We start from the raw sequence: 25,852 nt of genomic DNA on the forward strand, positions 1-25,852 counted from the left end.
AAATATGAAATATCTTCTAATTTATTGTGTTATATTAAAAAAAAAAACCAAAAGTACATATTGCAAACATCAACCATACACTGAAATCCAGCTGAAGCTTGTTCTGTGCAGAAGTCTGGACAGGTGGGAATGATTGTACAGAACAGGAATTTGCTGTTGTCCATGAAACAATTCCATTCAGACTGAAAGGTTCTACCTATGCTTTGCTCTAGGGTAGGATGGGAGCTTGGAGCCTTGCCCAGGGGCTGCTCAGGGGATCCAAACCTGCCCTGGGGAAGTGCTACAGGGAGAGAGGTGGCAAGGGGACACCAGGGCTGGCCCCTGTCCCCTCCTTGAGCAGCCCCACCCGTGTCAGGAGCTGGGAGGGGACAAAATCCCTTCCCCAGGGGGACTTTGCTCAGCTGCCCTGGGCTGTGCTGGCACTGCTGGTGCTGGGGGATGGAAGCAGCCAGCTCTGCTCTCCCTGGCACTGGGAGGCAGGGAAGGATAATCTGAAGAGCTGCTTGTGCCCAGGACACCTGCCCTGAGCCCCAGGTGCACCTGAGAGCTCAGAGTAAAACCACTTAGAGTAACGAGGCTCAGGGCTGAGAGCATTTGTGCAAGGGCATGAGCAGGGTGTGGCCAGGGCAAGGACAGGGGCAGCAGGGAAAGGACAGGGCCCAGGACAGCACAGGACAGGCCCCAGGACAGCACAGCTTGGCTGCACCACTCCACACCCCGAGGGTGAGCTCAGGAGTGAGCTAAGACAGAGTCTGCCCACAAATGCAGCAACAAAACTGAAATGGAAACTTTAACTCTCCTGGAGTGACTTTGCTAAACCAACAGCTCTACAAAGCACTGTACAAAGATTAAAAACAGCCCTCCCCTGGTTTTTAAGAACTTAGTTTGCATATCCTGAAAGGGAAAAGCCTGAAGCCAGTTAAGGATCTATTTACAGAGAAGTTAATCACGTAGCTGTGACCTGTCAGGTGCTTGGTACTGCTGTCACCTCCTGGGGCTGAGGCTGCTCTGCCCCACAGGACTGGATTTGCTCTGGGGTCTGCAGGTCAGCACAGCCGGGGATGAGTGGAGAGCAGCTCCCAGCTGGAGTGAGCAGGGTTTGCTGCAGGACTGGGGCTGTCCCTGGTCCCCTCTGTGGGACACAGCCTGCACCCCCAAGGGCTGCTGCAGATGCTGATAAGCCCAGTGACAGCCCAGGAATCACCAGTAAGTGCCAAAGCACACAGTGCTGGAGAAACAGCAACCCAGGGCTTCCCTGCCTCATCCTCAGCTCATCCCAGCCCCGAGGGGAGAGGCACTGGCTCCTTCCCCCTCTGCACTGCCCTAGAGGGTGCTGCCAACAGCTTTAGGTACAACTCAAACTGGAAGCCCTGAGGTGTCAGGACAGAGCTGAAGCTGCTGAACCCCCAGGAGACTGTGGAGCTCTCAGTGAACAATCAGCAGCTGCAGGAGAAAGAGGAGACAGGTATAACACCCCACCTGCCACAGCCAGCAGCTGCCTGCAATGGGGAGAGATCTTTGGTTACTAGAAAGATGGCCTCAGATTAAATTGGAAATCTTTGAGCTTTACTTGATGATCCAAAACTGTACAGCCACTTCCTGGTGTGTTTCAGCCTCTACCACCGAGCTCTGTGGAACAGAAGAACGTGGCTGGTGCTGCTGCAGCACCTTTGGTGTCACACTGTTCCCACGTCCTCAGCAGCCCTGAGCCAGGAGCAGGGATCCTCGGAGCAGGAACACGGAGCTGCTGCTGCTCCAGAGGAGGGTGGCTGTTAAAGCCAGTGCTAAATATTGCAGAGAAAGGGTCAAAAGAAACTCTAGCCCAGGGCAGAGTGCTCTGGTGTCACCCACGGGTGCTGCTGCAGTGCAAGTTTAACACTTCCTACCTCAGGTTTCTCTCCCTCCCAGGACGGGTGACCTGAACTGTCACAGCTGTGGCTCTGCTCAGCCCTATGGAATGACAGCCCACCTCCCACCACTGCTGTCACTTGACTCCACAACAGGCAACAGGAGACAAGGAGGTAGATAAAATATTCATTGAAGGAGAAAAGCACTCGTAGAAAGCCACAGTGCAGTGGCCTTCTCCATGCTCTGCCCTTCCACACACAGCTGCCATGGCTGGGAGGGTTTGGAACAGCCTCAGGGTGAAGTCAAACAGGGAATATCTGCCTCTGGGCCATTGCCTGCTTGTTACCCCTCACTCAGAGCAGGGCAATGCTCCTCAATCAGCTCCAGAAGGGAACCAGGGCTGCTGCCCCCCCACCAGCACCCCCAAAACGGGGGGATTGAACCTGCTGTGACTCCTGGTGCCTGGGAGCTGCTGGAAACCAACCCCCCAGCTGAGATCCAGGCTCAGGCAGAAGCTCTAAGCACTGACCAGTACCAACACCACTCCTAGGGAAAGCAACCGTGGACAGTTTGCTCCTGATTCTCCTCCTTTGGGAGGAATTTTAACCTTGAACTGTAGGGATAAAACAGGGATGGGTGTCCCCAGCTCAGTGCTGCAGAAACTCCACTGAACCCTTGGAGGAGCAGATCCTGAGAGCTGTGGGGAACCTGAGGGAGCAGCCCCTGCTCTGAGGGATCCCTCTGCCCCCAGACTCCAGGAATCTCATCAGCCTGTGCCATTTGTTCTTTGGAGAGTCTCTGCAGCAGCCCTGGGTCCATGTCCCTGCCTTTCCCCCCAGCCCAGGAGGGTCAGGGAGTGCCTGGAGGGAAGGAGGGTGGCTGGCTGACCTTTTGTTCGTTGTTTTGCTTTTAAAGTGCAGGATCATTACCAAAAGTCACAGAAAGCCAGTCCTCCTCCTCTCCAGCACAAAACAGCAACGACAAGAGTGCTAAAAATTCTGGGCATTTCTCCAGCTGCTCAACAGGCCTTTCCAGGCTGCCCAGTAACCTCATGGATCCTCGCCCTACAACTACCGCATTTAAATACCCCAAATAACCTAGAGTTTGTTACAAATCCCAATTTACAGACTGTGCTGGACAGGAGTTGCACTGCCTGGTCCTGCTGCAGGGCAGCCCCTTCCCCAGAGCCGAGGGGGTCCCCAGGCTGGCTCACTGGTGCAGGTGGGCCCTGTCGTCGGGGCGCTTGATGTGGATCCTCCGCACGCGCTCGATGCGCTCCCGCTCCTCGTCCTCCTCCAGGTGGTGGGAGCGCCCTGCAGCCCCTCCCGTGGCCTCCAGGAGGGCATTGTCCGGCCCCCTCCCGTCCTGGGACTCGTACAGAAGAATGTTCAGGGTCTCCTCGTAAATTCGGGCTTCTGGGAACTCCACCTGGCAGGGAGGGAAGAGGAGGTCACTGACTGCAGGTGCCAGGTTACCTCGGTTTGGGTTCCTGACACTCCGTGTTGCTGTTCCTTAACTGCACCCCAGGAACAGAAATCCTTTCAGGGACAATCCTTTCTAGTTCATTTTTTTGCTTCCAGCTTTTGAGTCCAACAAGTTGGGTTTTTACCAGAACCAGGCAGATCTCTCCTGGGAAAGGGAAGAATGCAGGGAAGGTGTGCCATTGATGGATCCCTCCTTACATGGGCTGTAGAGCCAGGAAATGGTTTGGGTTGGGAGGGACCTTAAAGATCATTTACTTCAATCCCTAGATCATCTACTTGCAACTCCCAAACCCAAATGTGGTTAAATGTACAAGTTTGTCTGAAGATAGAGCTGGACTGACCATTATGGATATCATGATTATGGAATACCACAGGGCTTTATGGAATATCCCAATTTCTCAGTGCAGGCAGCTCCTGCTGCACCCCCAGGATGAGCCCCAGCTCCTACCCCACTCTCAATGCACTGACTACCCTCCAGAGGTGCTGAACAATGACAAAGTGCCAGCCTGTTCAGCTGTCACTGTCCCAGCTTCCCTGTACCTTGGTCTGCTTCTTCTCGGTGGCATAGACGATGGAGGTGCAGCAGACCTCGGCGATCTTGCGGCCCTGCCCGTAGAAGGACCAGCAGCAGATCTCATCCCCAATGACATCCTTGATGAAGAGCACCCTCCCGTTGAACCTCAGGGACAGCTTGTCAAAGAGCTCAATGTTCTTCAGCATGTTGTCATCGGAGTTGCTGTGGGAAGGGAATTTACAGAGCGCGTGGAAAGAGTGGGAGCAGTGAGCACTGAGCACTCTGAGATCCCAGATTCCAGTGTCACAGAACCCCAGGATGGTTTGGTTGGAGGGACCTTAAAGCCCACCCTTGACATGGGCAAGGGCACCTTCCCCTAGCCCAGGTTGCTTCAAGCCCCATCCAGCCTGGCCTTGGACACTTTCAGGGATGGGGCAAAGCAAAGAAATTAATTCTTATTATTTCACTTCAAACCATTCCTGAGCTCAGCACCCTGGATGGGCACTGTTACGTCATGAAACTTATATGGGAATAAGGGAAAGAGGACAAGGCCCCCAGTTTGATCATTTCACCACTCAGAGAGCTCCCTGTGTTCAACTACCACACTGCCATCCATGGGAATGCAGACAGCACTTGGCCAGGAGTCTCTGCCAGCTGCACCTAAGGATTAGAGGAACTCCTCTGGCACAGAAATAGCACAGACTCAGCCCTGCATGGATGGCAGCAGACTCCCTTCTGACTCCAGTTTGAAATTAATTGGGGAAAAATGGAGTGCCTGCCAACACCAATCTGTCATTGGGTCTGGGGGAAGAAAAAGGAAATTTTTATAGTGGATTTTAGTCTATGAAAAACTTCCAACAACTCCAGCTGATGTCACTTACCTGGTGTAGGAATATTTGTTGTTGCTTCTGTTATAGAGCAGCTTCACTGCTGGCTGTAAGAAACAAAGCACAGATGAGTTCCAGGGAGCACAGCCTGAGCTGGAACCTCAGCTCAGCCCAAGGCCCCGCAGAGAAGCTGCAATAACAAATTCCTTGTGGGATTTCAGTGGTGTTACTGCTGTTGCTGCAAACCTGTGATGCACAAGTTGGCAATGGGGTTGCAATTCCTCCTGACCCCTTCTGGGACTGGATCCTCATCCATTCTTATCTTCCCTCTGTCTTATCAGGACTCCCTGCTACGTGCAGGGACACTTTCCACTATCCCAGGTTGCTCCAAGCCCTGTCCAGCCTGGCCTTGGACACTTCCAGGGATGGGGCAGCCACAGCTGCTTTGGGCACCCTGAGCCAGGGCCTCCCCACCCTCCCAGGGAAGAATTTTTTCCTAATATCCCATCTAACCCTGCACTCCTTCAGCTTAAAGGCATCACCCCTTATCCTGTCACTCCATCCCTTGTCCAGCACTCCAGCTCTCTTGGAGCCCCTTTAGGCACTGGAAGGAGCTCTGAGGTCTCCACAAAGGTTCTCCTCTCCAGCTGGACACCCCAGCTCTCCCCATGGCACATCCCAGTCTCTCTCACCTTGTTGGAGGTTGCAATCAGCTTCTGCTCCTCTTTGGAGGAGGTGATCACCGGGACCTTGCAGAAGGGCTCATAGGTGTCCTTGTTCTGTGGGAGAAGAACCAAACAGCAGCTGAGTGAGAGCAGCTCCCTGGCACAACCACATTTCCTGGGAATGATTTCTGCTGAGGGGTCACTGTCCACTCTGTCCCTGTGGTGTCCCTGGGGAGCTGTGGCTGGCCAGGGGCAGCTGAGGTGTCCATTCCTGTGCTCCACCACTGAATGTCCTGTGCCCAGTTAAACAGCAGGATCTGGAATGGGGCTTTTCTCAGACAGGACACCAGTGACAGTGGCATCAAGCCCAAGATGGCAACCTCAGAGCATAACAAAGAACAAAACAGGACTCCAGCAGCTCTGGGAAGAAGCTGGTTCTCCTAGATGTGACCAGACTCCAGCAGAGGACAACACGAACAATTCCCATTTCCATCCCAGCCTCCAAAATCCCCACATGAAGACCAGGAGAAAACCCTGCCCACCCCCAGGTGCCCCTGAGCCCCGTGCCCACCTGCAGGGCTGCCTGGCATTCATCCACCAGCCCCTGCACCAGGTAGTACTTGGCCTCAGCCAGCAGCTCCTCGATCTCGCGGCGGCTCTCTGGGAGCGGCACGGCCCCGTCCCGCAGGTAGTTCAGGATTGTCCCAAAGTGCTTCCCACAGCGGTCAATCAGGATCCAGCCTGGGCACACAGCAAGGCCACAGTGAGGACAAGCTGAGATCAATGTGGCAAAAGGCCTTGGCAGAGCAAAATGGTGGAAGGACATGATGGAACTGGGAGTGGGAGGATGGAATGGGGAATGTGAGCAGGGAGTGTGGCACAGCTGGACCAGGGTGGGAGGAGAACCACGGAATGGTTTGGGTTGGAAGGGAACTTAACTTAAAGCCCATCCAATCCCAGGGAATATATTCATGTGTTCCTGCTGAGGAGTCTGTGAAGGGTGAGTAAAAATAACCCCTGACCCTGCCCTGAGCAGAGAGAGGCACTGGGGGTGTTCAAGGCTGATGGAAACCACAGAATGATCTGGGTGGGAAGAGACCTTAAATCCATGGGCAGGGGCAGCTTCCACCATCCCAGGCTGCTCCAAGGCCCATCCAACCTGGCTTTGGGCACACCCAGGGATGGGGCAGCCTGAGCCAGGGTGCCACCACCCCTCACAGGGAAGAATTTCTCCTCAATATCCCATCTAACCCTGCCTCTGGCAGTGGGAAGCCATTCTCCCTTGTCTTGTCCCTCCATGCCCTTGCCCAAAGTCTCCTCCAGCTCTCCTGGACACTGCAAGGTCTCCCTGGAGCCTTCTCTTCTCCAGGGAAGAAAAGAGCTACAACCAAAGCTGTGGGTGCAGCATCCACACTTCACCTCTCACTGCTGGGATCAGGCTGAACCCTGGAGAAGTCAGGGAGTGCCAAGGCTGGAGTTTCCCTGGGTGAACAGATGGCCACTCTCACAGGCTGAGGCTCAGGAATGCGGTGAGGAAACGCTTGTGGGGAAGGAGTCATATTTTGGACAAATAAGGAAAGTAGGTTAAAGCAGCCCCTGTGTGCTCTGCATGAATGGAATTACGAGGAAAAGTCTGAACATTTGGTTCAGTCTGGAGAGGGAACACAGCCTTTTCTGAGGGAAAAGGAGACACTGCAGCAGCTCACTCCAGGCTTCCCAGCTCCCTCATTCCTGCTGAACACAGACAACACAAAGTGCTCCAAGTGTGATTTTACAGGCTGCAACAACAAACTAGAGAAAGAAATGATGGAAGAAAGGACTGATCCAGACTAATGGCTAATCCAACTAGAGCAGAATAAAGCCCATTTGGCAGTGCAGAGTATGGACAGCAAGAAATCCCATTTTAGTGGGAGATTTAGTGGAAGGTGTCTCTGCCCATGGCAGGGGTGGAACAAGGTGAGCTTTAAAGTCTTTTCCTACCCAAACCATTCTGGGATTCTGTGATAAAGAGGAAGCACAAGCCATGGTAATAAACCATTCCACAAATGCAGCTGCCTCCCAAGCTCACTGGAGCACACAGGAAGGTAAAGGGCCAGCTGAGAGCAGAATTATCATCCCCAAACTCCTCTGTGATTCCTCATAGGCTGCAAAAATCTGCTGCAACTTCGTGTTTACAGATGGTGAAACTGAAGCAGAGTTGCTCATTTTCGTGTGGGGATGAGAAAACACTTCCAGCAGCGTTGCAAAATCAGAGCTACCACTAGAAGAGCTTTAAAAACCCTTCTGCTTCCCCCAAGCAGCCCAAAGGAGATGAGTCACAGGGAAGTGACCCCGGTGCCACTCGGCCACAGCAGAGCCAACAAGTGGGCTGGAGTCTTTTGGAGGCATTTCTTAATTGCAGAGTTCCAAAAACATCCTGTGATCCATTTAGGAAGGGACACAGAATCCATGGGCTGTATGGAATCATGGAATGGTTTGGGATGGAAGAGAACTTTAAGTTTATACAATTCCAACCCCCTGCCTTGGGCAGAGCTACTTTCCACTATCCCAGGCTGCTCCAAGCCCTGGCCTTGGACACTTCCAGGGATGGGGCAGCCCCAGCTTCTCTGGGAATTCCAACCCAGCCTCTCACCACCCTCACAGGGTGGATTTCTTCCCAGTATCCCATCTATTCCTGCCCTCTGGCAATTTGAAGCCATCCCCACTTTTCCTGTCACTCCAGGCCCTGCAAACAGTCCTTTCCCTCATTTCTGTCAGCTCCTTCCCTTCTCCAGGCTGAACAATCCCAGCCTTTCCTCCCAGCAGAGCTGCTCCATCCCTCTGACCATGCTGGTGTCTCCTGTGGGCTCTCTCCAGCAGCTCCAGCTCCTCCCTGTGCTGGGGCAGCTCTGCAGGTGGGGTCTCAGAGCCCCCTCCTCTCACTGCCTTTGCCCATGGACACATCACACCTTTAAAAATCCATCTTTGTCTTACAGGAATCCTCAGGGACAGGATCCAAACACTGCAGCTAAAAGCAGATATTTCCCAAGCAAACCCTGGCAGGTGAAACAGGAGCCTGACACTGGACACTGCCTGAGGCTCCACTCTCTTATCAGCAGCAGGACCAGGAACAGCTTCCCCATCAACAGCAGCAGGGAGTCAGGGGAAAAAGGAGAATTGGAAACAGGTGGATGCACCTGGAAAACTCACATCCTTCTCCCTGCTCATTACCATCCAAGGAAATGTTCCAAAAGTGCTGATTTGCTACAGTTCATCAATAATTTCTGAGCTGGAAACAATAATTTAGCACCCACAGGCAGAGAAGCCCAGCCTGAGGAGCAGCAGGTTGGAATTGTTCAGCTGGGATCTGAATCCCAGACACAGAGCAGGACCCAAATTCCAGACTGGTTAAACCCAACTCCTTCCAGTTGCTCCCCAAGCCTGGCTCCTTTCCCTAAGAAACATTTTGTTTGGTGCCAGGTTTAGGGTGTGACCAATGAGGAGGATTTTGAAGAATTCCAGATAAAAAGTGTTTCCTTTAGCAGCCCCAGTGCTATTGTCCCAGTTTCCAGGCAAGGGGAGATAAAGCAAGAACTGCTGCAATGGGAGTGTCTGTGTTACAACATACAGGAAGTATCAAATTCCTCTTAAAACACAAACTGGTTCCATGGAACAATCCCACACACACACTGTGGGAGTCACAGCAAAACAAACTTGGGGTTTTACATCCCAAATCTGGTATTTTAGTGGGAGAAATTCCAGTTATGCTCAGATTTGGGGTGCAAACAGCACTTGCAGAGCCTCTGAGCCCTGGGAATGGGATGTCCCAACCCCATTGGGATCAGGCCAGGGTGAGTTTCCAAAATGAATTTGGGATTTCCAATCCATTTCCAAGCACAGGAAGTCTGGAATTATCAAATTCAGCCCAGCAGCTTCAGGGAGGGACAGGAAGATCCAGCCCAAGTTTAGCAAAGGGAGAATGTTCACAACATTTCCACTCCTCCAGTGCTCCCAGTCATGCTGTTCATTCACATTGGACAGAATTTTTCCCAAATTGGACCCAGTGTTGATTCCCACTTGACTTTTTTCCCAAATTTGACCCACAAACTGACTTTTTCAATGCAACCTCCATGATCTGTGTCCAGGACAAGCATCCCAGAGACCCTGTGATCCAAATCACAGCATCCACATTCCTGCTTTATCCTGGCCTGGGATTACACCTGGAACAACACAGCTTTGTTTTCCCCAGCTTAAATAGAAAGACTTCAGGCTAAACCAGGAATATTCAGCTAATCAGGCTCTATTTTTACATTTTTTTCCCTTCAAATCCACTTCATTTTATCTCAGAAAAGCTTATAATAAACCTCTAAACAGATTGTTTTAAAGCACTCAAAACTCAGTCCACCCTGTACGATATTTTCTCTATTTTCAGCAAATTCAAACAAAATTTTTAAATAATAAATTAATCCCAAGGGAGGTGTTTGAATCTCCAGGATCAGCTTTGCAGAGGCTGCAGTTAAAGACAAAGGTTTTTAAATATTGTTATGGGTAAAACATCAGAGTGAAAATAAAGCTGAGCTTCCAATTAAACACTGGCACAACCAGAATGTGGGAATGTGGAGATAAAAGTCTAAATTTTCTGAAAATTCTGCAACTGGTTCTGTTTTAGGGAAATCAGCTGTCAATAGTCCCAAACGAAAGTTGTTTTATTTTAAAAAATCAGCTTTTAACTCATTTATACCTATGTTCAGAGCTTGTTTTATATTTTATTTATAAACAAGGAGACAAGAAGAGGGAATGGCATTCTGAGCTTCCAAGAGGACACACAAATCCCAGCTCAAAGATCCCTAATCACCATCCCCACCTATTTCCATGGGCTTCAGAGCTTTAATGTCAGTGTTCTGATAGGAAAAGATGCTCCAGGTGTCACCTGGGCCTGACAGGACCTTTGGCACCTCTTAGTGTCCTTCTTCTGTCCAGGAAACCACTCAGGTCATCCTTGTCTTTTGTTCCACATTTTTCCCAGCTGTATAATCATGGAATCATGGAACAACAGCATGGGTTGGGTGGGGAGATTGAAGATTATTTAGCCCTTGAAGATTATTTAGTTCTTGAAGATTATTTAGTGCACTCCTTGCCATGGGCAGGGACAACTCCCACTGTCCCAGGCTGCTCCAAGCCCTGTCCAACCTGGCCTTGGACACTTCCAGGAATCCAGGGGCAGCCTCAGCTGCTTTGGGCACCCTCCAGGGCCTCAGCAGGGAAAGATTTCAACCCAATATCTGATCCAAGCCTATTCTCTTGTCCTGCCACTCCAGGGCAGGACAAGAGAATAGGCTTGGATTAGATATTGGAATGAAATCTTTAAATATTACATGAATATCTTATAAATATATAAATATCTTATTATATAAATATCATATAAATATTCTCTTGAGGCTCCTTCAAGCACTGGAAGGCCACAATTAGGTCACCTCAAACCTGCCTTTGGTCCAGGCTGAACAATCCCAACCCTCCCTTGTAGGAGACATCATCCACCCCTCCAACCCTACAAACAGAAGTTCCTGGGACTTTCCCTGCCCAGGAAAGACATGGAGAGCACCAGGAACATCCTAATCCTCACTTCACCCTACCAACAAAAGTTAATCTGACCTTCCCACAACCCCTGTGACTTTCCCAGCTCAGAAAGGATGTAGAGGACACCAAGAACATCCCAATCCTTACCTTCACCCTACAAACAGAAGTTCCTCTGACTTTCCCATCACCCCTGTGACTTTCCCTGCCCAAGAAGGATGTGGAGAGCACCAGGAACACCCCAATCCTTACCTTCACCCTACCAACAAAAGTTCCTCTGACATTCCCACAATTCCTGTGACTTTCCCTGCCCAGAAGGGACGTGGAGGACACCGAGAACACCCCAATCCTTACCTTCACTCTACAAACAGAAGTTCCTCTTTCCCATCACCCCTGTGACTTTCCCAGCCCAGGAAGGACATGGAGAGCACCAGGAACATCCCAATCCTCACCTTCACTGTCCGTGAGCACCTCCATGCGCCCGCTGAACATGGCCTTGAGCATGGTGTCCTGCTTGGTCAGGGTCTGCATGGTGGTGTAGTACAGGGCTCCCCCCACGTTCAGCTTCACGTACTTGGAGCTGGGGCTGCTCCCCTTGAAGGACGTCGTGCGCGTCGCGGCCGCCGGCACTGCTGAGCTCACCACGCTCTCTCCCGACATCTCTTCCTGCAAGCAACGGGGTCACCAGCTCAAGAGTGCAATTCCCAGCTCAAGGAAGGACCTCCCAGGTCAGGGAAGGAGCTCCCAGCTCAAGAGTGCAATTCCCAGCTCAAGGAAGGACCTCCCAGGTCAGGGAAGGAGCTCCCAGCTCAAGAGTGCAATTCCCAGCTCAAGGAAGGACCTCCCAACTCAAGGGAGGAGGTCGCAGCTCAAGGGTGCAACTTCCAGCTCAAGAGAGCAGCTCCCAGCTCAAGGAAAGACTTTCCAGTTCAAGGAAAGACTTTCAAGCTCAAGAGTGCAACTTTCAGCTCAAGGGAGCAGTTTCAAGCTCAAGGAAGGACTTCCCAGCTCAAAGGAAGGACTTCCCACTTTAACAGTTCAATTTCCAGCTCAAAGGAAGGACTTCCCACTTCAAGAATGCAATTTCCAGCTCAAGGGAGCAGTTCCCAGCTCAAGGAAGGACTTTCCAGTTCAAGGAAGGAATTCCCAGCTCAAGAAAGGATTTCCCAGCTCAAGAAAGGATTTCCCAGCTCAAGAAAGGAGGTCCCACTTCAAGAGTGCAATTTCCAGTTCAAGGAAGGACTTCCTAGCTCAACCAAGCAGCTCCCAGCTCAAGGAAAGACTTCCAAGCTCAAGAGTGCAACTTTCAGCTCAAAGGAGCAGTTCCCAGCTCAAGGGAGGAGGTCTCAGCTCAAGGAAGAACTTCCCAGCCCAAAGGAGCAGTTCCCAGCTCAAGGAAGGACTTTCCAGTTCAAGGAAAGACTTCCAAGCTCAAGAGTGCAATTTTCAGCTCAAGGGAGCAGTTTCCAGCTCAAGGAAGGACATTTCAGCTCAAGGAAGCAGCTCCCAGCTCAAAGGAGGAATTCTCAGCTCAAGGGAGAAGCCTCTAGCCCAAAGGAGCAGTTCCCAGCTCAAAGGAGCAATTTCCAGTTCAAGGAAGGACTTCCCAGCTCAAGGAACGAGGTCCTACTTCAGGAGTGCAATTCCCAGCTCAAAGGAGCAGTTCCCAGCTCAAGGAAGGACCTCCCAGCTCGAAGGAACAATCCCCACCCTGGCAGTGTGACACTCCCGTTCCCACCGGTTGTTTCACACCTCGGCTCCTCCCCTGGCTCTCCCTGTGAAGTTCTCAAGTGTTTTAAATGTGTCACTCTCAGGAGCTGAAGGACACTCGTGGGCACAGCCCCCGTTTTTTTCCCGGGGAAAAGCCCTGGGAATGCTGAGCTGGGTTTGGCACTGCAAAGCCAATGCTTTCCCACAACAACTGCTTTCATTTCTTACACAACTCCGCAGCTTAAAGCTCTTACTCCATCCATAATCTGGGATGGAATTGGGCAATTCCCAACACACACAAGTGGAGCAGATGATTCCTGCGAGTCCCAATGCAGAAATCAACAGATTCCCCAGTGCTAAAATGCAGAATATCCACAGGTTTTCAAGGCTTTTTCCCTCGGAGCAAACAGGGAGAGCACACAGGAGCTTTTCCTGCTCTTCCCTGCCCTCCCAGCCTGCTCAGAGCACCAAAATGCAGCCGGACAGAGCTGGATTCCTGTCACCTCGGTCACTCTGGCACGGGAGGCTCAGCGCCACAAATGCCCCCAGAGCCGATAAATCCTTAATCACTTGGAGCCTCCTTTCCTAGGATGGGACAGGGTGGGATAATTAACCCCTTCCATCCCTGCTCCTGCAGCTCCCACGGCTCCGGGATGAGCCGAGCCGAAGGATTTTTGTTTTACCACCATGAAACTCCCACAGGAGCCGGAGCTGTGCGGCACGGGAGAAGGAGCAGGAGGGGCAGGGATGGCCTGGAGGTGATCCCATCATCTCCGGGATGCACCGGCAGCAACCTCAGCTCCCTCCGGTACCGGAACAGCCCAGGAATGGGCTCGGGGTTCCAGAGGGGATGGATCCCACTGCTGAGAGACCCCGAATCGCAGCCCTGCCGTCCCCAAACCACGCAAACCGGACCGTGACCAGGGGTCAGACTCCCCCCGGGACCCTCTCTCCAGCCTCGGGGCTGCTGCTCAACACCCGCACCGCTCTGTGGGGCCGGACCCCAAATCCTCATCCGGACCCCCGAATCCTCATCCGGATCCCCGAATCCTCATCCCGACCCCCGAATCCTCATCCAGACCCCCGAATCCTCATCCCGACCCCCGAATCCTCATCCCGACCCCCGAATCCTCATCTGGACCCCCGAATCCTCATCCGGACCCCCGAATCCTCATCCCCACCCCTCCGCAGGGCAGCGGCCCCCGCACGCACCCCCGGCCAGGACCGCTACCCGCAACCCCCGGCCCTTCCGCCTCTCTGAGCCCCCTCCCATGGCCCAAACACCCCTGAGCCCCCCAGCCCTGAGTCCCTTAACCCCTCCTGAGGGCCGGAGCCCCCTCAGCTCCCCCTGCCCCGCCGAGGCCCCGCAGCCCCTCACACCCTACTCCCCATTCCCCCATCCCCCACCAGCCCTTCAGCCCGTCCTCCCCCGCGAGGCCCAGAGCCCATCCCGGCCCTGCGGGCGCGTCCCCCGGGCCCCGCGCCGCCCTTTCCCCCTCACCATGAACGGACCGAGCCCCTCGGACCGAGCGAGCGGGAGCGCCGGGCGGGGGAACTTCCGCCCCTCGCTTCGCTTCCGGCGCCGCCCGGGTGCGCCCCCAAACCCGTCCGATGGCCCCCCCCGGCCGCTGCCGCGCTGCGCTGCCGCCTCGCGGGCTTTGCCTGGTTCGGTTCGGCCCGGCTCGGTTCGACCTTCCCGGTATCACCGGGACGCAGGGCCCGCTGTTCTCCCTGCGCAGAGCCGGTGAGCGGGCCGGCGGAACGGCAGCGGCGGGCGGGTGTTGGCGGCCGGACGGGGAGCGCAGACACGGGGGCGAGGAGGGGGCTGCGGCCGCGGCCTGGGCGGGGGAACCGGGACGGACCGGGGGGCTCCGGGGCCGCTCGGCCCGGCCCGCCCGGCCCGGTGTCCGCCGGGACGAGGGTGAGCGCCTGGGGGCTGCGGGGAGGCTGCCGGCAGCGGTGGGGCCCGGCGGGGCGAGCCTGGGCCCGGGGAGGCTGCGGTGCGAACGGGGGATGCGGGAGGGATGCGGGCGCTGCCACAGGGGCTGAGGGGCTCTGGGGCTGCGCCGTGGGCGAGTCCCGAGAGCTGCAGCCCAGCTCGGGGGCTGTGGGTGGCTCTGCTCGGGGGTGGCACCTGCTCCGGTCCCCGGCGGCCCCGGGTGGCTTTGTCCTTCCGTGCTGTCACACACGGAGTTATCTGTCCCCCACAGCTGCCTGTGCTGGTGACCGCCGCCGAGGCGCGGTGCTGCTCCTCCTCCCACTTACCGTTTTCCTTGCGGGTGCAGGGAGGGGTAAATCGGGTCCAAAGGACTCGGGAGTGCGGAGGGAAAGTCCAAATCCCCCAAATCAGCCGCAGGGAATGTGCTTGTCCATGCAGGAGCTGCCCGAAGCCTGGATGGGGATCATGTGCCAGTGTAAATGAGCATCACACGCTTCCCTTGAAGAAGTGACCCCTCAGGTGAGCTCTTTGTTGCTGTTTATAAAGCTCTAGTTGGCCGTGGGTGTTTTATCTGGTGAGTGGCAATAAATCAGTGTCCCTTGTGCCCTTTGCCTCCTGTCCCTGGCCGGGGAGTTGTTCTTATCTGTTACCAAGGAAAGAACAGAGGCTGGAGAGGGGAGGTGGAGCACAGTGTCAAAACCACTGCTTTGTTTATTTTTCCACTTAAAACCTCCCAGCCTGCAGCAGGCTGTGGGCTGTGCTGGAAGGATTCCCTGCCAGTGTTTTTGTGTCCCTGCTGCAGCCCCGTGACAATCACTGGGGTTTTTTTTTCATCCCACTTTTCCCTCTGCTGTCGGATTCTCCCCTCCCCTGCAGGGAGCTGAGAACCACCTTTCTCTGAGTGTTTTTTCCCACCCTGCTGTGTTTTTGCAGGTGTTTGCTGTGAGGATCTCTGCTCCCTTTGCCATGTTCAGTGCCAGCCAATCCTCCAGGGCGCAGTTCCTGGACAAGGCGCGGCAGGCGCGCGAGGAGCGGCGGGAGCTCAAGGAGAGGGAGAGAGCAGCAGTGCAGCTCCAGGCCCTGGTCAGGAGGTTCCTGTGTCGCTGCCACCTGCAGAGGGACATCAGGTGTGTGGGATTCATGTCATCATGCAATGGGTTGCTTTGGAAGGGTCCTTAAAGCTCATCTCATTCCAAACCCCTCGCTGGAGCCCAGGTTGCTCCAGCCTGGCCTTGGACATTTCCAGGGATGAGGCAGCCACAGCCTCTTCCACCCTCACAGGGAAGGATTTCTTCCCAATATCCCATCTAACCCTGTGCTGTGTCAGTTTGAGTCCATTCCCCTTTTTCCTGTCATTCCAGACCTTTGTAAAAATTCTCTCTCCATCTTCCTCATGAGCCCCTTCTTTGCTCTGTGATTGTTTTTTTTACCTCCTTGTTTTTCCCTCTTTGCTAGGAGAGAGGTGGATGATTTCTTTGGGACAAATGAATGTGGCTCAAGTAAAAGAAGTGCCCTGTCTGTGTTCAGGATTGCCAGGAAGCTGCTGTTTGTGTTCAATGCCAAGGAGGACAAGGAGGTGAGGACACTGCCCTGACATTCTGCCATGCTTTTAGGGACAGATTAAATGTGTTAAATTCCTTACCCAGTGATCTTGGGGGTTCTTGCAATATATTTTGCCTTCAACAATGTTCTCTCTGACTCCTGGCCCTTCCTGAAGGATTGAAACAGGAGAAGCCTTGAATTTTTCAGCAGTGGTTCTGAATTTGGGGCATCCTTTAATGGATGTATTTCCTGGTGACTGTGCCAGCTGCAGGAGCTGTGCCTGGGGATTTTGGCACGCCCCAGGTACATTGAGACAGCTCCCAGAGATCTTTGCTGGCACAGGGAAAGCTGTTTGTCCCCCAGCAGCTTTTCTCACCATGCCCTGAACTTGTGGGTTCAGAGTGAAGCCCTGAAATGATCACAGGAGGCTGTGAGGGCTGACTGGGGGAAACCAGCTGCAAGATGGAAAGTGTTCCAGTGGCAGCAGCAGTGAGGGATTTTTTTAATCTCTATCCCATGGAAATCTGTGCTCAAATGCAGTTTTCTGTAGGTACAGCACCCAAAAAAGCCCAAAAAAGGAGGGAATCCTTCACAGCAGCAGCAGTGTGATGTGTGTGCTGCCAGAGAAGAAGCCATCAGAATTCCTGTAGGGAATGTGCTGGGAACATTTGCTGATTGAGACAGAGAGATCGTTCTCCCTCTGCTGAGCTGTTCTTGTGCTTTTTAACCCTTCCTGTAGTTAGAACTAATCCCACCTTTGGAATTTCCAGAGGTTTGAAAAGCTGTGCCGTTGTATCCTGACCAGCATGGATGTGGAGAACGAGCCCAAGGTCAGTGGGGGGGTTGGTTTGGAGTGGGGAAGGTTTGGTAGTTGTTTTCAGCTCTCTCTGTGGGGATTCACTTTGCTGATGTGTAATTTTAAGCTTTCAGAAGCCCTTGAGCACTGTGGAGATTCCACAGGGAAAGCCTGGACAAGTCCTTTACTATTCCTGGGATACTTTTACTCTGTGCAGCCACAGGAGTTGAAGGACACTTGGTTTCTGGGCTGGGTGATGTGGGAATTTGGGGAGAGGAGCACCTTGGTCCCACTGCTGGGTTCAGTCCCCAAACTCTGCCCAGCAGCAGCAGCACAAACCCTGATCCCTCTGTGCATCCCCCTTGCTCAGGTGTGGTACGTGTCACTGGCACTCTCCAAGGACCTCACACTCCTCTGGATCAAGCAGATCAAAGACATCCTGTGGTTTTGCTGTGAATTCCTCAAGCAGCTCAAGGTGAGGATTATTCTTGTGTTTTCTCTCCCTGCATTTGGCACGAGGCTCAGTGGATTTGTTAACTCTGCTGTTTGTTATCCCAGCCTGACATCCTGCAGGACTCCAGGCTGGTGAACTTGCACCTCACAATGCTGGTCACCTTCACAGACACTTCCACCTGGAAAATCCTCCGGGGAAAAGGTTGGTGCATCCAAATCTTTAAGATTTGGGACTTGGTGTTAAAATCTGCTGAATGCTCTGGCACAAATTCCAGAGAAGCTGTGGCTGCTCCATCCCTGGGAATGTCCAAGGCCAGGCTGGAGAGGGTTTGGAGCAACTTGGGATAGTGGGAGGTGTCCTGCCCTTGGCAGGGGTTTGGGGTGGGATGGTTCTTAACATTCCTGCCAACCCAAACTGTTCTGGGATTCTGTTTCTGCAGAAAATCTCCAGTTACCACAAAGATTCATTGGTTTTCACAAACATTCATTCTGCTCCTGTGGTTGCCCAAAACAAGGATTCCCTTGGGATTAATCTGGTTCCCCTTGGGATTAGGCTGTTTCCCTTAGGACACCAACAGCTGTTACAGCATTTTATAATATTCCAAATACCCCCACACAAGAAGTGTTCAGAGGGTAAGGGAGTGTGCTCTTAGCTCTGGGGTTTTGTGGGAGATAGGTGTAGAAAAGGCAGACAGGTGGTGGGAGGAAATGAGACTCTTAGAGCCTGAACAATACAGTGTGAAATGCTGCCAGAATGATGGGTTTGTGTAGAAGGACAAGGACTTTGTGCCAGGAGGGCTTGGGCAGTGACAGACCTTCCTGTGGGAGTGACATCAGTGCTTTAACCCAAAGGTGAGACCCTGAGACCTGCCATGAACCACATCTGTGCCAACATCATGGGCCACCTGAACCAGAAGGGCTTCTACTCCGTGCTGCAGGTCAGTCTGAGCTGCCACAGCCCCAGCTGCACCCAAACCAGCCCAGCCCTGCCTGTGCCCCTCTCCTGAGGGGTCTGTGCTGGGGTCTCAAGGATGAGCTGCTGGTGATCTGTACATAATTGTATTTTTCTCAAGCAAAGCAAAAAATTTCTCAAGCAAAAGTTCTCATTGTCCCCACCTGAGACCAAATCCACCCTTCCCCTTCTGTCACTGCTGCTGAACCTAAATCTTGCTCAATCACCTTATCATGAGATGGACAGGGACAAGTCCTACATAATTTTGCCAAACTTTCAGCTGCCACATTGTATTGGTTGGGTTTGTTTGCTGCTCTGCTGGGAAAAGGAACGGATGTAATGAATCTTTTAAATAAGAATTACATTACCAAACTCTGAGCCTTGCCTGTTAATTTTTAAAGCCTTTGAGCACAGGTTCTAGGGAAATAAGTCTTGCAGAGTGTCTGATTTCATTGCATTATCTCTCTTCTGCCATTATTAACCTGAAGCCCTTCTAATTCTGCCAAACAACTTGTAAGAACTGGATTTTGGACTGCTCTGCTGTTATTTTTCTCTGCATTAAATAAACTTAATGTCTTTCAGGAGTATTTATTTTCTGAGCACTACAGGGTTTTTATACTTTGATATATTTTTTCCCTTCCAGATTTTGCTAACTAATGGCTTGGCAAGATCCAGACCTTCCCTGTCCAAAGGTTCCTTAACTGCCATCTTCTCCCTCGCCTTGCGGTGAGTCAGCTGGAGCTGCCTGGGGGGATTTGCAGCCAAAATTGTCTATTTTTAGTGGTTTTTTTAAAAAAAGACTTCTCATTCTTTCAGTGGTTTTGTGCCATTGAGAATATCACCCTGAGGAAAGAAGTCGCTTTAGGCAAATGGCTCACTTTGCTGTCACCCTTGTTCAGATTAGAGAGGTTTTAGGTCAGGAATTATTGTGAGCCTAAACTTGAGGGTGCAGTTCAGTTCAGGGTGAGCTTGCTCTGGGAACAGAGGTGTGAGTGAATGATCTTTTGATCTTTTCCCAGGGATGCTTCAAAGTCATTTGGAAAGGGCTTGGAGCTGCCTGGGATAGTGGAAGGTGTCCCTGCCCATGGCAGGGGTGTGGGATGAGCTGAGCTTTAAGTTCCTTTCCAGCCCAACCCATTCCCTGTGTCTGTGGTTCTTGCTGAGGGAATTCCCAGTTCTGGTTGGCTCACTTGGAGGCTGTGTTGCTTTCCCAGGTTGGGTTGAGCTCTGAAGTGTTTCTGTCTCTCTCTCTGTAGCCCTGTGGTTGCTGCACAGTTCTCAGACAATCTGCTGAGGTCCTTCCTGATCCATGTCATGTCTGTGCCTGCTATAATGACTCACCTTGCTACTCTCACCCCTGAGGTAAGTGGGTGATCTCAGAGGACTGATTATCACACCAGGCCACTTGTTATTCCATTTTACCAGCTCTTGGAACAGAGCTTTGACATTTCTCTTTGCCAGAAATAGGAAAGCCTTACAGATACTCTGCATTTCTAATGCAAAACTTAGAACACCAGTGGGATGATGGGCTGAACTGCCCTAAAATACCTAAATAAATAAATAATAAAGGCATATATGACCCACAGCTTGAATTTTTCATGTCCTTGCTCTTCCTTTTCCATAACCACAGACAGAGCCAAAGCCAAAATCACACTTTTGGGTGGCAGAGGCTCTGTGGGGGTGACAAGTGTGCTGCCCACTAATCCAATTCAGTCTGTTTGGTGCAGGTTTTTTGCCAAATGGGCAAATGCTGTGTTTTTGAAAGACAGATCATGGCAAAGGTCTGGCTCCATCTCCATCATGACCTGTTCACCTGCCATGGGTTTTATTTCCCTGCCCAACTCCATGTCAAACACTCTATGGGGCAAAGTGTTTGACACTAAAGCAGCCTCAGCTTGCTGCTTTATTTGTGAAGAAAAGCCAGTGCCAAGTGCTGCTGGCGGGTCAGGAGAGGGACTGTGCTGCTGCCCAGGCTCAGTGGCCCCTCCATGCTGTGTTGCAGCGCCTGGCAGTGATGGAATCCCACGATCTCTTCCGCAAGTTCATCCTGTTCCTGAGCCGGGAGTCGCAGTGCCGGGACGTGTGCGTGTGCCTGGAGGGCAGTCACACCCTCTGCTTGCTGGGTGAGCACCTCCACCTCTTCTGCTGGGTTTGAAAAAGAGTCTTGATTCAGATCTTCTTTTTTCATGAGGCAGAGGTGCCTCCAACTCATAATTTTTAATTGTTATTTTGGTAGTTTGCTTTAAATAACAACTGAGGTGTATTTTGGGATGTTACAGATGAGGTTTAAAACCTTTGCAAAGGGAAGAAGGGATTTGGTATTGTATCCATGTTATGCAACATCTCTGCCAGCTTTTCACTTGGACTCTGAGCAAGTCTTGGAGTGTGGCAGACTTGGATCTCCCTCCCCTAAATGCTGTTACACATTTAAATTCACATTTCTGCAAAAGTAACAAGATTACCAGTTGGGACTCTGAGATAACCGTGGGTTGTAGCTTCTAGTAGTTTGTAGAAGGTGGCCAAAGGGACAAGTCACTTCAGGGGTTGGTGTGTGCTGGAAATGGCTTCCTGCAGGGTGGCCTCTGAGATCACTGCTGACACAAATCCTCTCCTGGGACTGAGAGAGGATTCACTTCACCTGCAACCCCTGTCCCACAGCATCTGTTCCTCCTCAAGCCTTGCTGTGCTGGTCCTTCCTGCAGGCAATCTGGTGTTCCTGGGCTCCCTGAATGACCAGGTGCTGGAGGAGGAGACAGCTCATTTTGTGGGGGTGCTCATCCAGATGCTCTCCTACTGCCAGAAGTACGTGTCCCAGAAGAAATCCAACCTCACCCACTGGCACCCTGTGCTGGGCTGGTTCTCACAGACTGTGGATTATGGGTGAGTAGGAAGGACTTCACTGAGAAAGATGATGAAGCCTCTCCTTTTATTTTTAATTTTTTTTGTATGATGCCAAGTATATTTTGAGATGAACAATTAGAATAATTTCTCAGCCCTTTCAGGTTCTAGCTGCACAATAAACTGCAGCATTCCTGCACAGACTATTCCATGGGTGGGTGCATATTCCAGTTGGGATTATGAGCTAAATGGATCAGTATCACTGCCTGGTTTTATTCCAAGCTGCCTTCTGAGCTGTCCCCCTGCTCTGTCTTCCAGGCTGAACGAGTCCATGCCCCTGCTGACCAAGCAGCTGCAGCACCTCTGGGGGGTCCACATGATCCGGATCCTCTTCAATGATGTGCTCAGCAAGAAACTGCTGGAAAATCAGGAGATAGCTCAGCTGCCAGCACAGCCAATCTCCCCTCAGAACAGCCTTCCTATGAAAAGTCAGTTCTGGAGGGTTTTGGGGTTTTTTGTCTCTTTGTGTGTGTTTATGTGCATCTCTCTCCCAGACTCGCAGGGCTTTGACTTTTCCACTTATGCCAAAAGCTTTGAATAATTACTTGCAGCAGCTGCTGCTGCTAAGGTGGAGATGTGATGCCTCCTATTTGTAATTCCTCCTTGGAATGCTTCTGTGACCTGGGGCAAGTCTCTTTCTTTGGTGCTAGAAAAATATTTGCTTATTTTAGCAGTTTCTTTTCAAAAAGCTGAAGTGCTTTTGGCAAAACTTAAAACTTCCAGGGGAAGATGAGAGCTCAGCTTCCTATGTGGAAAGCAAGGTGAAGCTGGTTCTGCACCTGTGAGGTGTGGTGGTCCTGCAGAAAAGGATTTGGGATAATATAACTGTAAATCTGATATTTTCTAGTTGTTGCCCGTAACATGGGATCCTGTGGTCATTATTTGCTGAGGTCAGGACCGGGATCATGAATGGTTTGGGTTGGAAGGGCACTCACAGCTCATTCTTTTCACTTAGTCCTGTAGATCATGTATAGAACTGTGGAATGATGTGAATTAGAAGGGATTTGGGGTCATGGGCAGGGACACCTTCCCCTGTCTCAGGCTGCCCCATCCAACCTGGCCTTGGACACTTCAGGGATCCAGGAGCAGCCACAGCTTCTCTGGGCACCTGTGCCAGGGCCTCCCCACCCTCACAGGGAAGAATTCCTTCCCAAAATCCCATCTAACCCTGCCCTTCTGGCATTCCTCCTGTGTTTCTGCCCCCAGACCTGTTCAAGAGAGCTTTCCAGAAGTCGGCCTCAGTCCGGAACATCCTGAAGCCGGTGGGAGGGAAGCGCGTGGACTCTGCCGAGGTGCAGAAGGTTTGCAGCATCTGTGTCCTGTACCAAACCACCCTGACCACCCTCACCCAGATCCGCCTGCAGATCCTCACAGGTCAGGCCACCTCCCTGCTGCTCGAATCCTTGTTTCTTTTCCTTATTTCTGTTGATTTGTTGGGAGTTTTATCACTGCCAACAGGTTATTGACTGGCTGGGGAAGGCTTGTTCCATCCTGAATCATCTGTGGGGTCAATAACATTCAGCACCACTTGATCAAGCACAAACTCTCAAGAATACAAATTAAAGCAAGTTTTCCTCTCATGAAACCTTGCTTACTCCCTCTCAATCTTCAGCCTGAGTCAGGGTTTTTGGGGAGCCTGGCAATATTAATCTTTCTGTGGTGGGAAATGAATGCTTTCACACATCTTGAGAACAAATTGTCTGTCTTGGGAAGGGCTGGAGGAGGAGATCACTGTTTTGGTCTGAGTAGAGCAGGGAGTGAGTCCAGAGCTTTGGGTGCTTTGTGGTGACCATGGGTGCAGCCCTGTTGTGTTCTCATCCCTAAGGTGGATTTGGGATCACAGGAATTCATTATTTTTTAAAGCTGCAAAAGAATTAGAGGGTAAAGGTTCAAGATGTGCAAACAATGTCTCACTAAAAGCTTCTTTTTTTGTGTGTGTGTGCTTTCCTGCTGATTGTCCCTCTCCTGTTAATGCAGACAGGCCTGGGAGCCAAATGGGATGTTCATGTTCCTCTTCTGCTTTGCAAAAGGCTTTTTCAGCTTCAAGCTTCACCTCTCTGAGCTTTCACAAGCAGCAGAATGAGCTTTACTGGGTGCACTTTATATTTCCATAGGTCTCACTTACCTGGATGATCTGCTGCCCAAATTGTGGGCTTTCATCTGTGAGCTGGGACCACAGGGAGGGTTAAAACTCTTTTTGGAGTGTTTGAACAATGACACAGAGGAATCCAAGAGGCTGCTGGCCATGTTGATGCTCTTCTGTGACTGCTCCCGTCACCTCATCACGTAGGTAGCACTTGGGTGGGCACCCCTGGATTTGTGACATGGAGCTGTTGTGCTCCTTCAGATTCAAGAGAAACATTTAAGGTTTTTTCATGAAGATAAGTAAGAAGGGTAAAGCAGCCAGCTTTTGGGATTGATTCCTGAAAAATAAAAGGCTTTGAAAGGACTTTTTTTCCTCAGCCATGTGCTGCTTGCGGCTGGTGACAAAACTGGGCAGGAGGGGGAAACGAAACAACACAAAAGATGGCAAAGGGGGAAAATTGCCCTTGCTGGTCACTAGAGACAATTCTCTCCTCTTGAATGAGGCAAGAATTTCCTTGGGAATGGAAAAGGTTTTTTTAAGCCTGAAACACTGACTTTGCTTGTATCTCAGCCTCTCATACCATCTTCTGTTAGGATCTGCTATCAGTCAAAATCCATAAATAAGGTTTGGTTGTTTATGACTTTGGATCCTCAGGGGTGTCAGTTGTCATAGAAATAAGAGCTGCTGCTAAAGGATAATGTGCCTTTATGAAAATTTCAACAGGGAATTAAATTTACACTTGTGCATTTGCATTTGTTTGCTCTGACAGGATTCTGGATGACATCGAGGTCTACGAAGAGCAGATTTCATTCAAACTGGAAGAGCTGGTGACCATCTCCTCTTTCCTGAATTCCTTTGTGTTTAAGATGATCTGGGATGGAATTGTAGGTGAGTGCTTTTAGTAGATTGAATTGATGTTACTCTTAGAACCACAAATGGCATTAATTTTGGAATTTGAAGCTTCTGCTAATTATTCCTTGGCACAAAAAGCACTTCAATGTGGGAATATGTCCCAGTCTTTTGATGTCCAGATGCCACGATCAAGCTTTGTGCCAAATCCAGAGCACTTCCCTATTTCCAGTAAGGATTTGTGTAACAGACATGATGGGCATGTTGGTTTTTGGCAGAGAGGAGGTTTAGCAAGGCTGGGCCATGTGTTGGACAAGAGCAGGGCAGTGCTGTGACCAGGCAGAGCAGCTTGCTTGGGTCTCTGTAGAATCTGCTGTGGATTTCTCTGCTGGTGTAATTTGGGTAGGGCTCAGCTCTCTGGTAATTAGCTGAGATAGTCCAGCTCTGATGTGAAATGAGATGGCCTTGATTAACTCTGTTTAAAGAATAGACCACCTCTCTTCCCAGAGGCACAAAATCCTTCCCTCCGCAGGCCATGCGGGCCAGGAAAACACCCCAGTGCTGTTTCTGTGGGGAGGATAATCAAGGTGTGAATCCTGCTGGTGCCAGGGGTGCCTGGACTTTGCTGCCTTGTTCCTTTTGTGCAGAGAATGCCCGAGGGGAGACCCTGGAGCTGTTCCATTCTGTGCATGGCTGGCTCATGGTGCTGTACGAGCGCGATTGTCGCCGGCGCTTCGCTCCCGAGGATCACTGGCTGCGCAAGTGAGTGGCCCAGGGCAGGGATCCTGGGCAGCTCCAGGTTTGTCCCACTGCCCCACATCCTCTGGGGAGCCTGATTTGGGGTTCCTTATTGACATTCTGCCTGTGGGATCGAGGTGGAGCTGCTGCCTGTGTTTGCAGTTAAGGATGATCCTCGTGTTGTGCTTTTCTCTGTGGTGGGAGGTTTGGGTGGTGCTTTGAAAACTGACTCAGCACCCAAGAGCTTGGGTGTCCCTGGCCCCTTTTACCTTCTTAGTGTGTTCACTGAGCACTTCAGTCATCTTTGGAATCACTGCCTGTTCCCTCTCTCCCACACCTGGGATCTCTGAATCTCTGCCTTTCTTTGTCAAGGGACCTCAAACCCAGCGTGCTCTTCCAGGAGCTGGACAAGGACAAGAAACGAGCCCAGCTGCTCCTGCAGTACATCCCACATGTCATTCCCCACAAGAACGTGAGTGGGATGGGGGCAGAGGGTGGAGGATGGGGATCAATGGTCTGGGTGGCCATTGGGGTGGGAGGGACACGTGCCTGGAGCATTTTGTGGCATGGAGCTTCTTTTGAAAAGCTTTTTTTGAGATTTCCTCTAAATATCTTGATTTCTGTTGCTGAGAGAGGGCTGATCTGTGTCCTCATCCCTTCCTAGTGCATTTCCTTCAAATGCCTTGATCTGTGTTGAGACAGAGCTGATCTGTTTGTGCAGCTGCATGCAGTGAGCGGGTGACAGTGGCACCACTGGGAACAGCTGGGATCAGGACACCCAGCAACAGTTCTGTGTGTCAGGAGGCTCCCAAATCCCTGCTGCCCTGCAGGATGAGGCTCCCCATGGATTATCCATTTGTTTTCCTTTTGCAGAGGGTGCTGCTCTTCCGGAACATGGTGACCAAGGAGAAGGAGAAGCTGGGGCTGGTGGAGACGAGCTCGGCGTCCCCTCACGTCACCCACATCACCATCCGCCGCTCCCGCATGCTCGAGGTGAG

General features: G+C 51.7%; 2 protein-coding genes across 7 annotated transcripts in view; one reads left to right on the plus strand and one right to left on the minus strand.

Moving 5' to 3' along the window:
- Positions 1-3: 3 nt before the first annotated feature.
- On the minus strand, positions 4-15,078 carry KCTD10 (potassium channel tetramerization domain containing 10). 4 transcript variants are annotated; one of them, XM_074554560.1, is made up of 8 exons: positions 14,979-15,078; positions 14,114-14,522; positions 11,344-11,557; positions 5,910-6,079; positions 5,366-5,452; positions 4,728-4,780; positions 3,873-4,068; positions 4-3,276 (listed from the first exon to the last, which is right to left on the minus strand). In XM_074554560.1, the coding sequence occupies exons 1-8, from the start codon at positions 15,005-15,007 to the stop codon at positions 3,058-3,060; spliced, it is 1,377 nt and encodes a 458-aa protein (XP_074410661.1). In that variant the 5' UTR covers positions 15,008-15,078; the 3' UTR covers positions 4-3,057. The 4 variants fall into 4 exon arrangements, with proteins under 4 accessions (XP_074410661.1, XP_074410663.1, XP_074410662.1 ...); XM_074554562.1 differs by lacking the exon at positions 14,114-14,522 and having other exon boundaries at positions 14,867-14,994; XM_074554561.1 differs by lacking the exon at positions 14,979-15,078 and having other exon boundaries at positions 14,103-14,256.
- Positions 14,205-25,852, plus strand: part of UBE3B (ubiquitin protein ligase E3B) — a 25,221-nt gene continuing 13,573 nt past the window's right edge. For 2 of the 3 annotated variants that reach the window (XM_074554559.1, XM_074554556.1), the window contains exons 1-19: positions 14,382-14,522; positions 14,979-15,059; positions 15,474-15,667; positions 15,996-16,116; positions 16,853-16,912; positions 17,249-17,353; positions 17,437-17,533; positions 18,184-18,269; positions 18,927-19,009; positions 19,540-19,645; positions 20,286-20,406; positions 20,986-21,163; positions 21,440-21,609; positions 22,388-22,555; positions 23,296-23,467; positions 24,037-24,155; positions 24,764-24,878; positions 25,227-25,326; positions 25,728-25,847. In XM_074554559.1, coding sequence (XP_074410660.1) covers positions 15,507-15,667; positions 15,996-16,116; positions 16,853-16,912; positions 17,249-17,353; positions 17,437-17,533; positions 18,184-18,269; positions 18,927-19,009; positions 19,540-19,645; positions 20,286-20,406; positions 20,986-21,163; positions 21,440-21,609; positions 22,388-22,555; positions 23,296-23,467; positions 24,037-24,155; positions 24,764-24,878; positions 25,227-25,326; positions 25,728-25,847 — 2,082 coding nt within the window. In that variant the 5' untranslated portion in view covers positions 14,382-14,522; positions 14,979-15,059; positions 15,474-15,506. Of the gene's footprint in view, positions 14,346-14,381; positions 14,523-14,978; positions 15,060-15,473; positions 15,668-15,995; positions 16,117-16,852; positions 16,913-17,248; positions 17,354-17,436; positions 17,534-18,183; positions 18,270-18,926; positions 19,010-19,539; positions 19,646-20,285; positions 20,407-20,985; positions 21,164-21,439; positions 21,610-22,387; positions 22,556-23,295; positions 23,468-24,036; positions 24,156-24,763; positions 24,879-25,226; positions 25,327-25,727; positions 25,848-25,852 lie in introns of those variants that run through there. The other variant, XM_074554557.1, reaches the window with a different exon arrangement.

This window comes from Zonotrichia albicollis, chromosome 18, assembly GCF_047830755.1.
Source record: "Zonotrichia albicollis isolate bZonAlb1 chromosome 18, bZonAlb1.hap1, whole genome shotgun sequence".
Classification (NCBI taxonomy): Eukaryota; Metazoa; Chordata; class Aves; order Passeriformes; family Passerellidae; genus Zonotrichia; species Zonotrichia albicollis.

Excerpts from the sequence above, each read along its gene's own strand:
- KCTD10 (XM_074554560.1), bottom strand. The coding sequence starts at position 15,007 with ATGATCCCCATCCAGGCTTCGGGCAGCTC. Across the intron at positions 4,781-5,365 it reads TGATTGCAACCTCCAACAAG|CCAGCAGTGAAGCTGCTCTA; the intron begins GTGAGAGAGACT and ends TGTTTCTTACAG. Across the intron at positions 4,069-4,727 it reads AACAAATATTCCTACACCAG|CAACTCCGATGACAACATGC; the intron begins GTAAGTGACATC and ends CCCTTCCCACAG.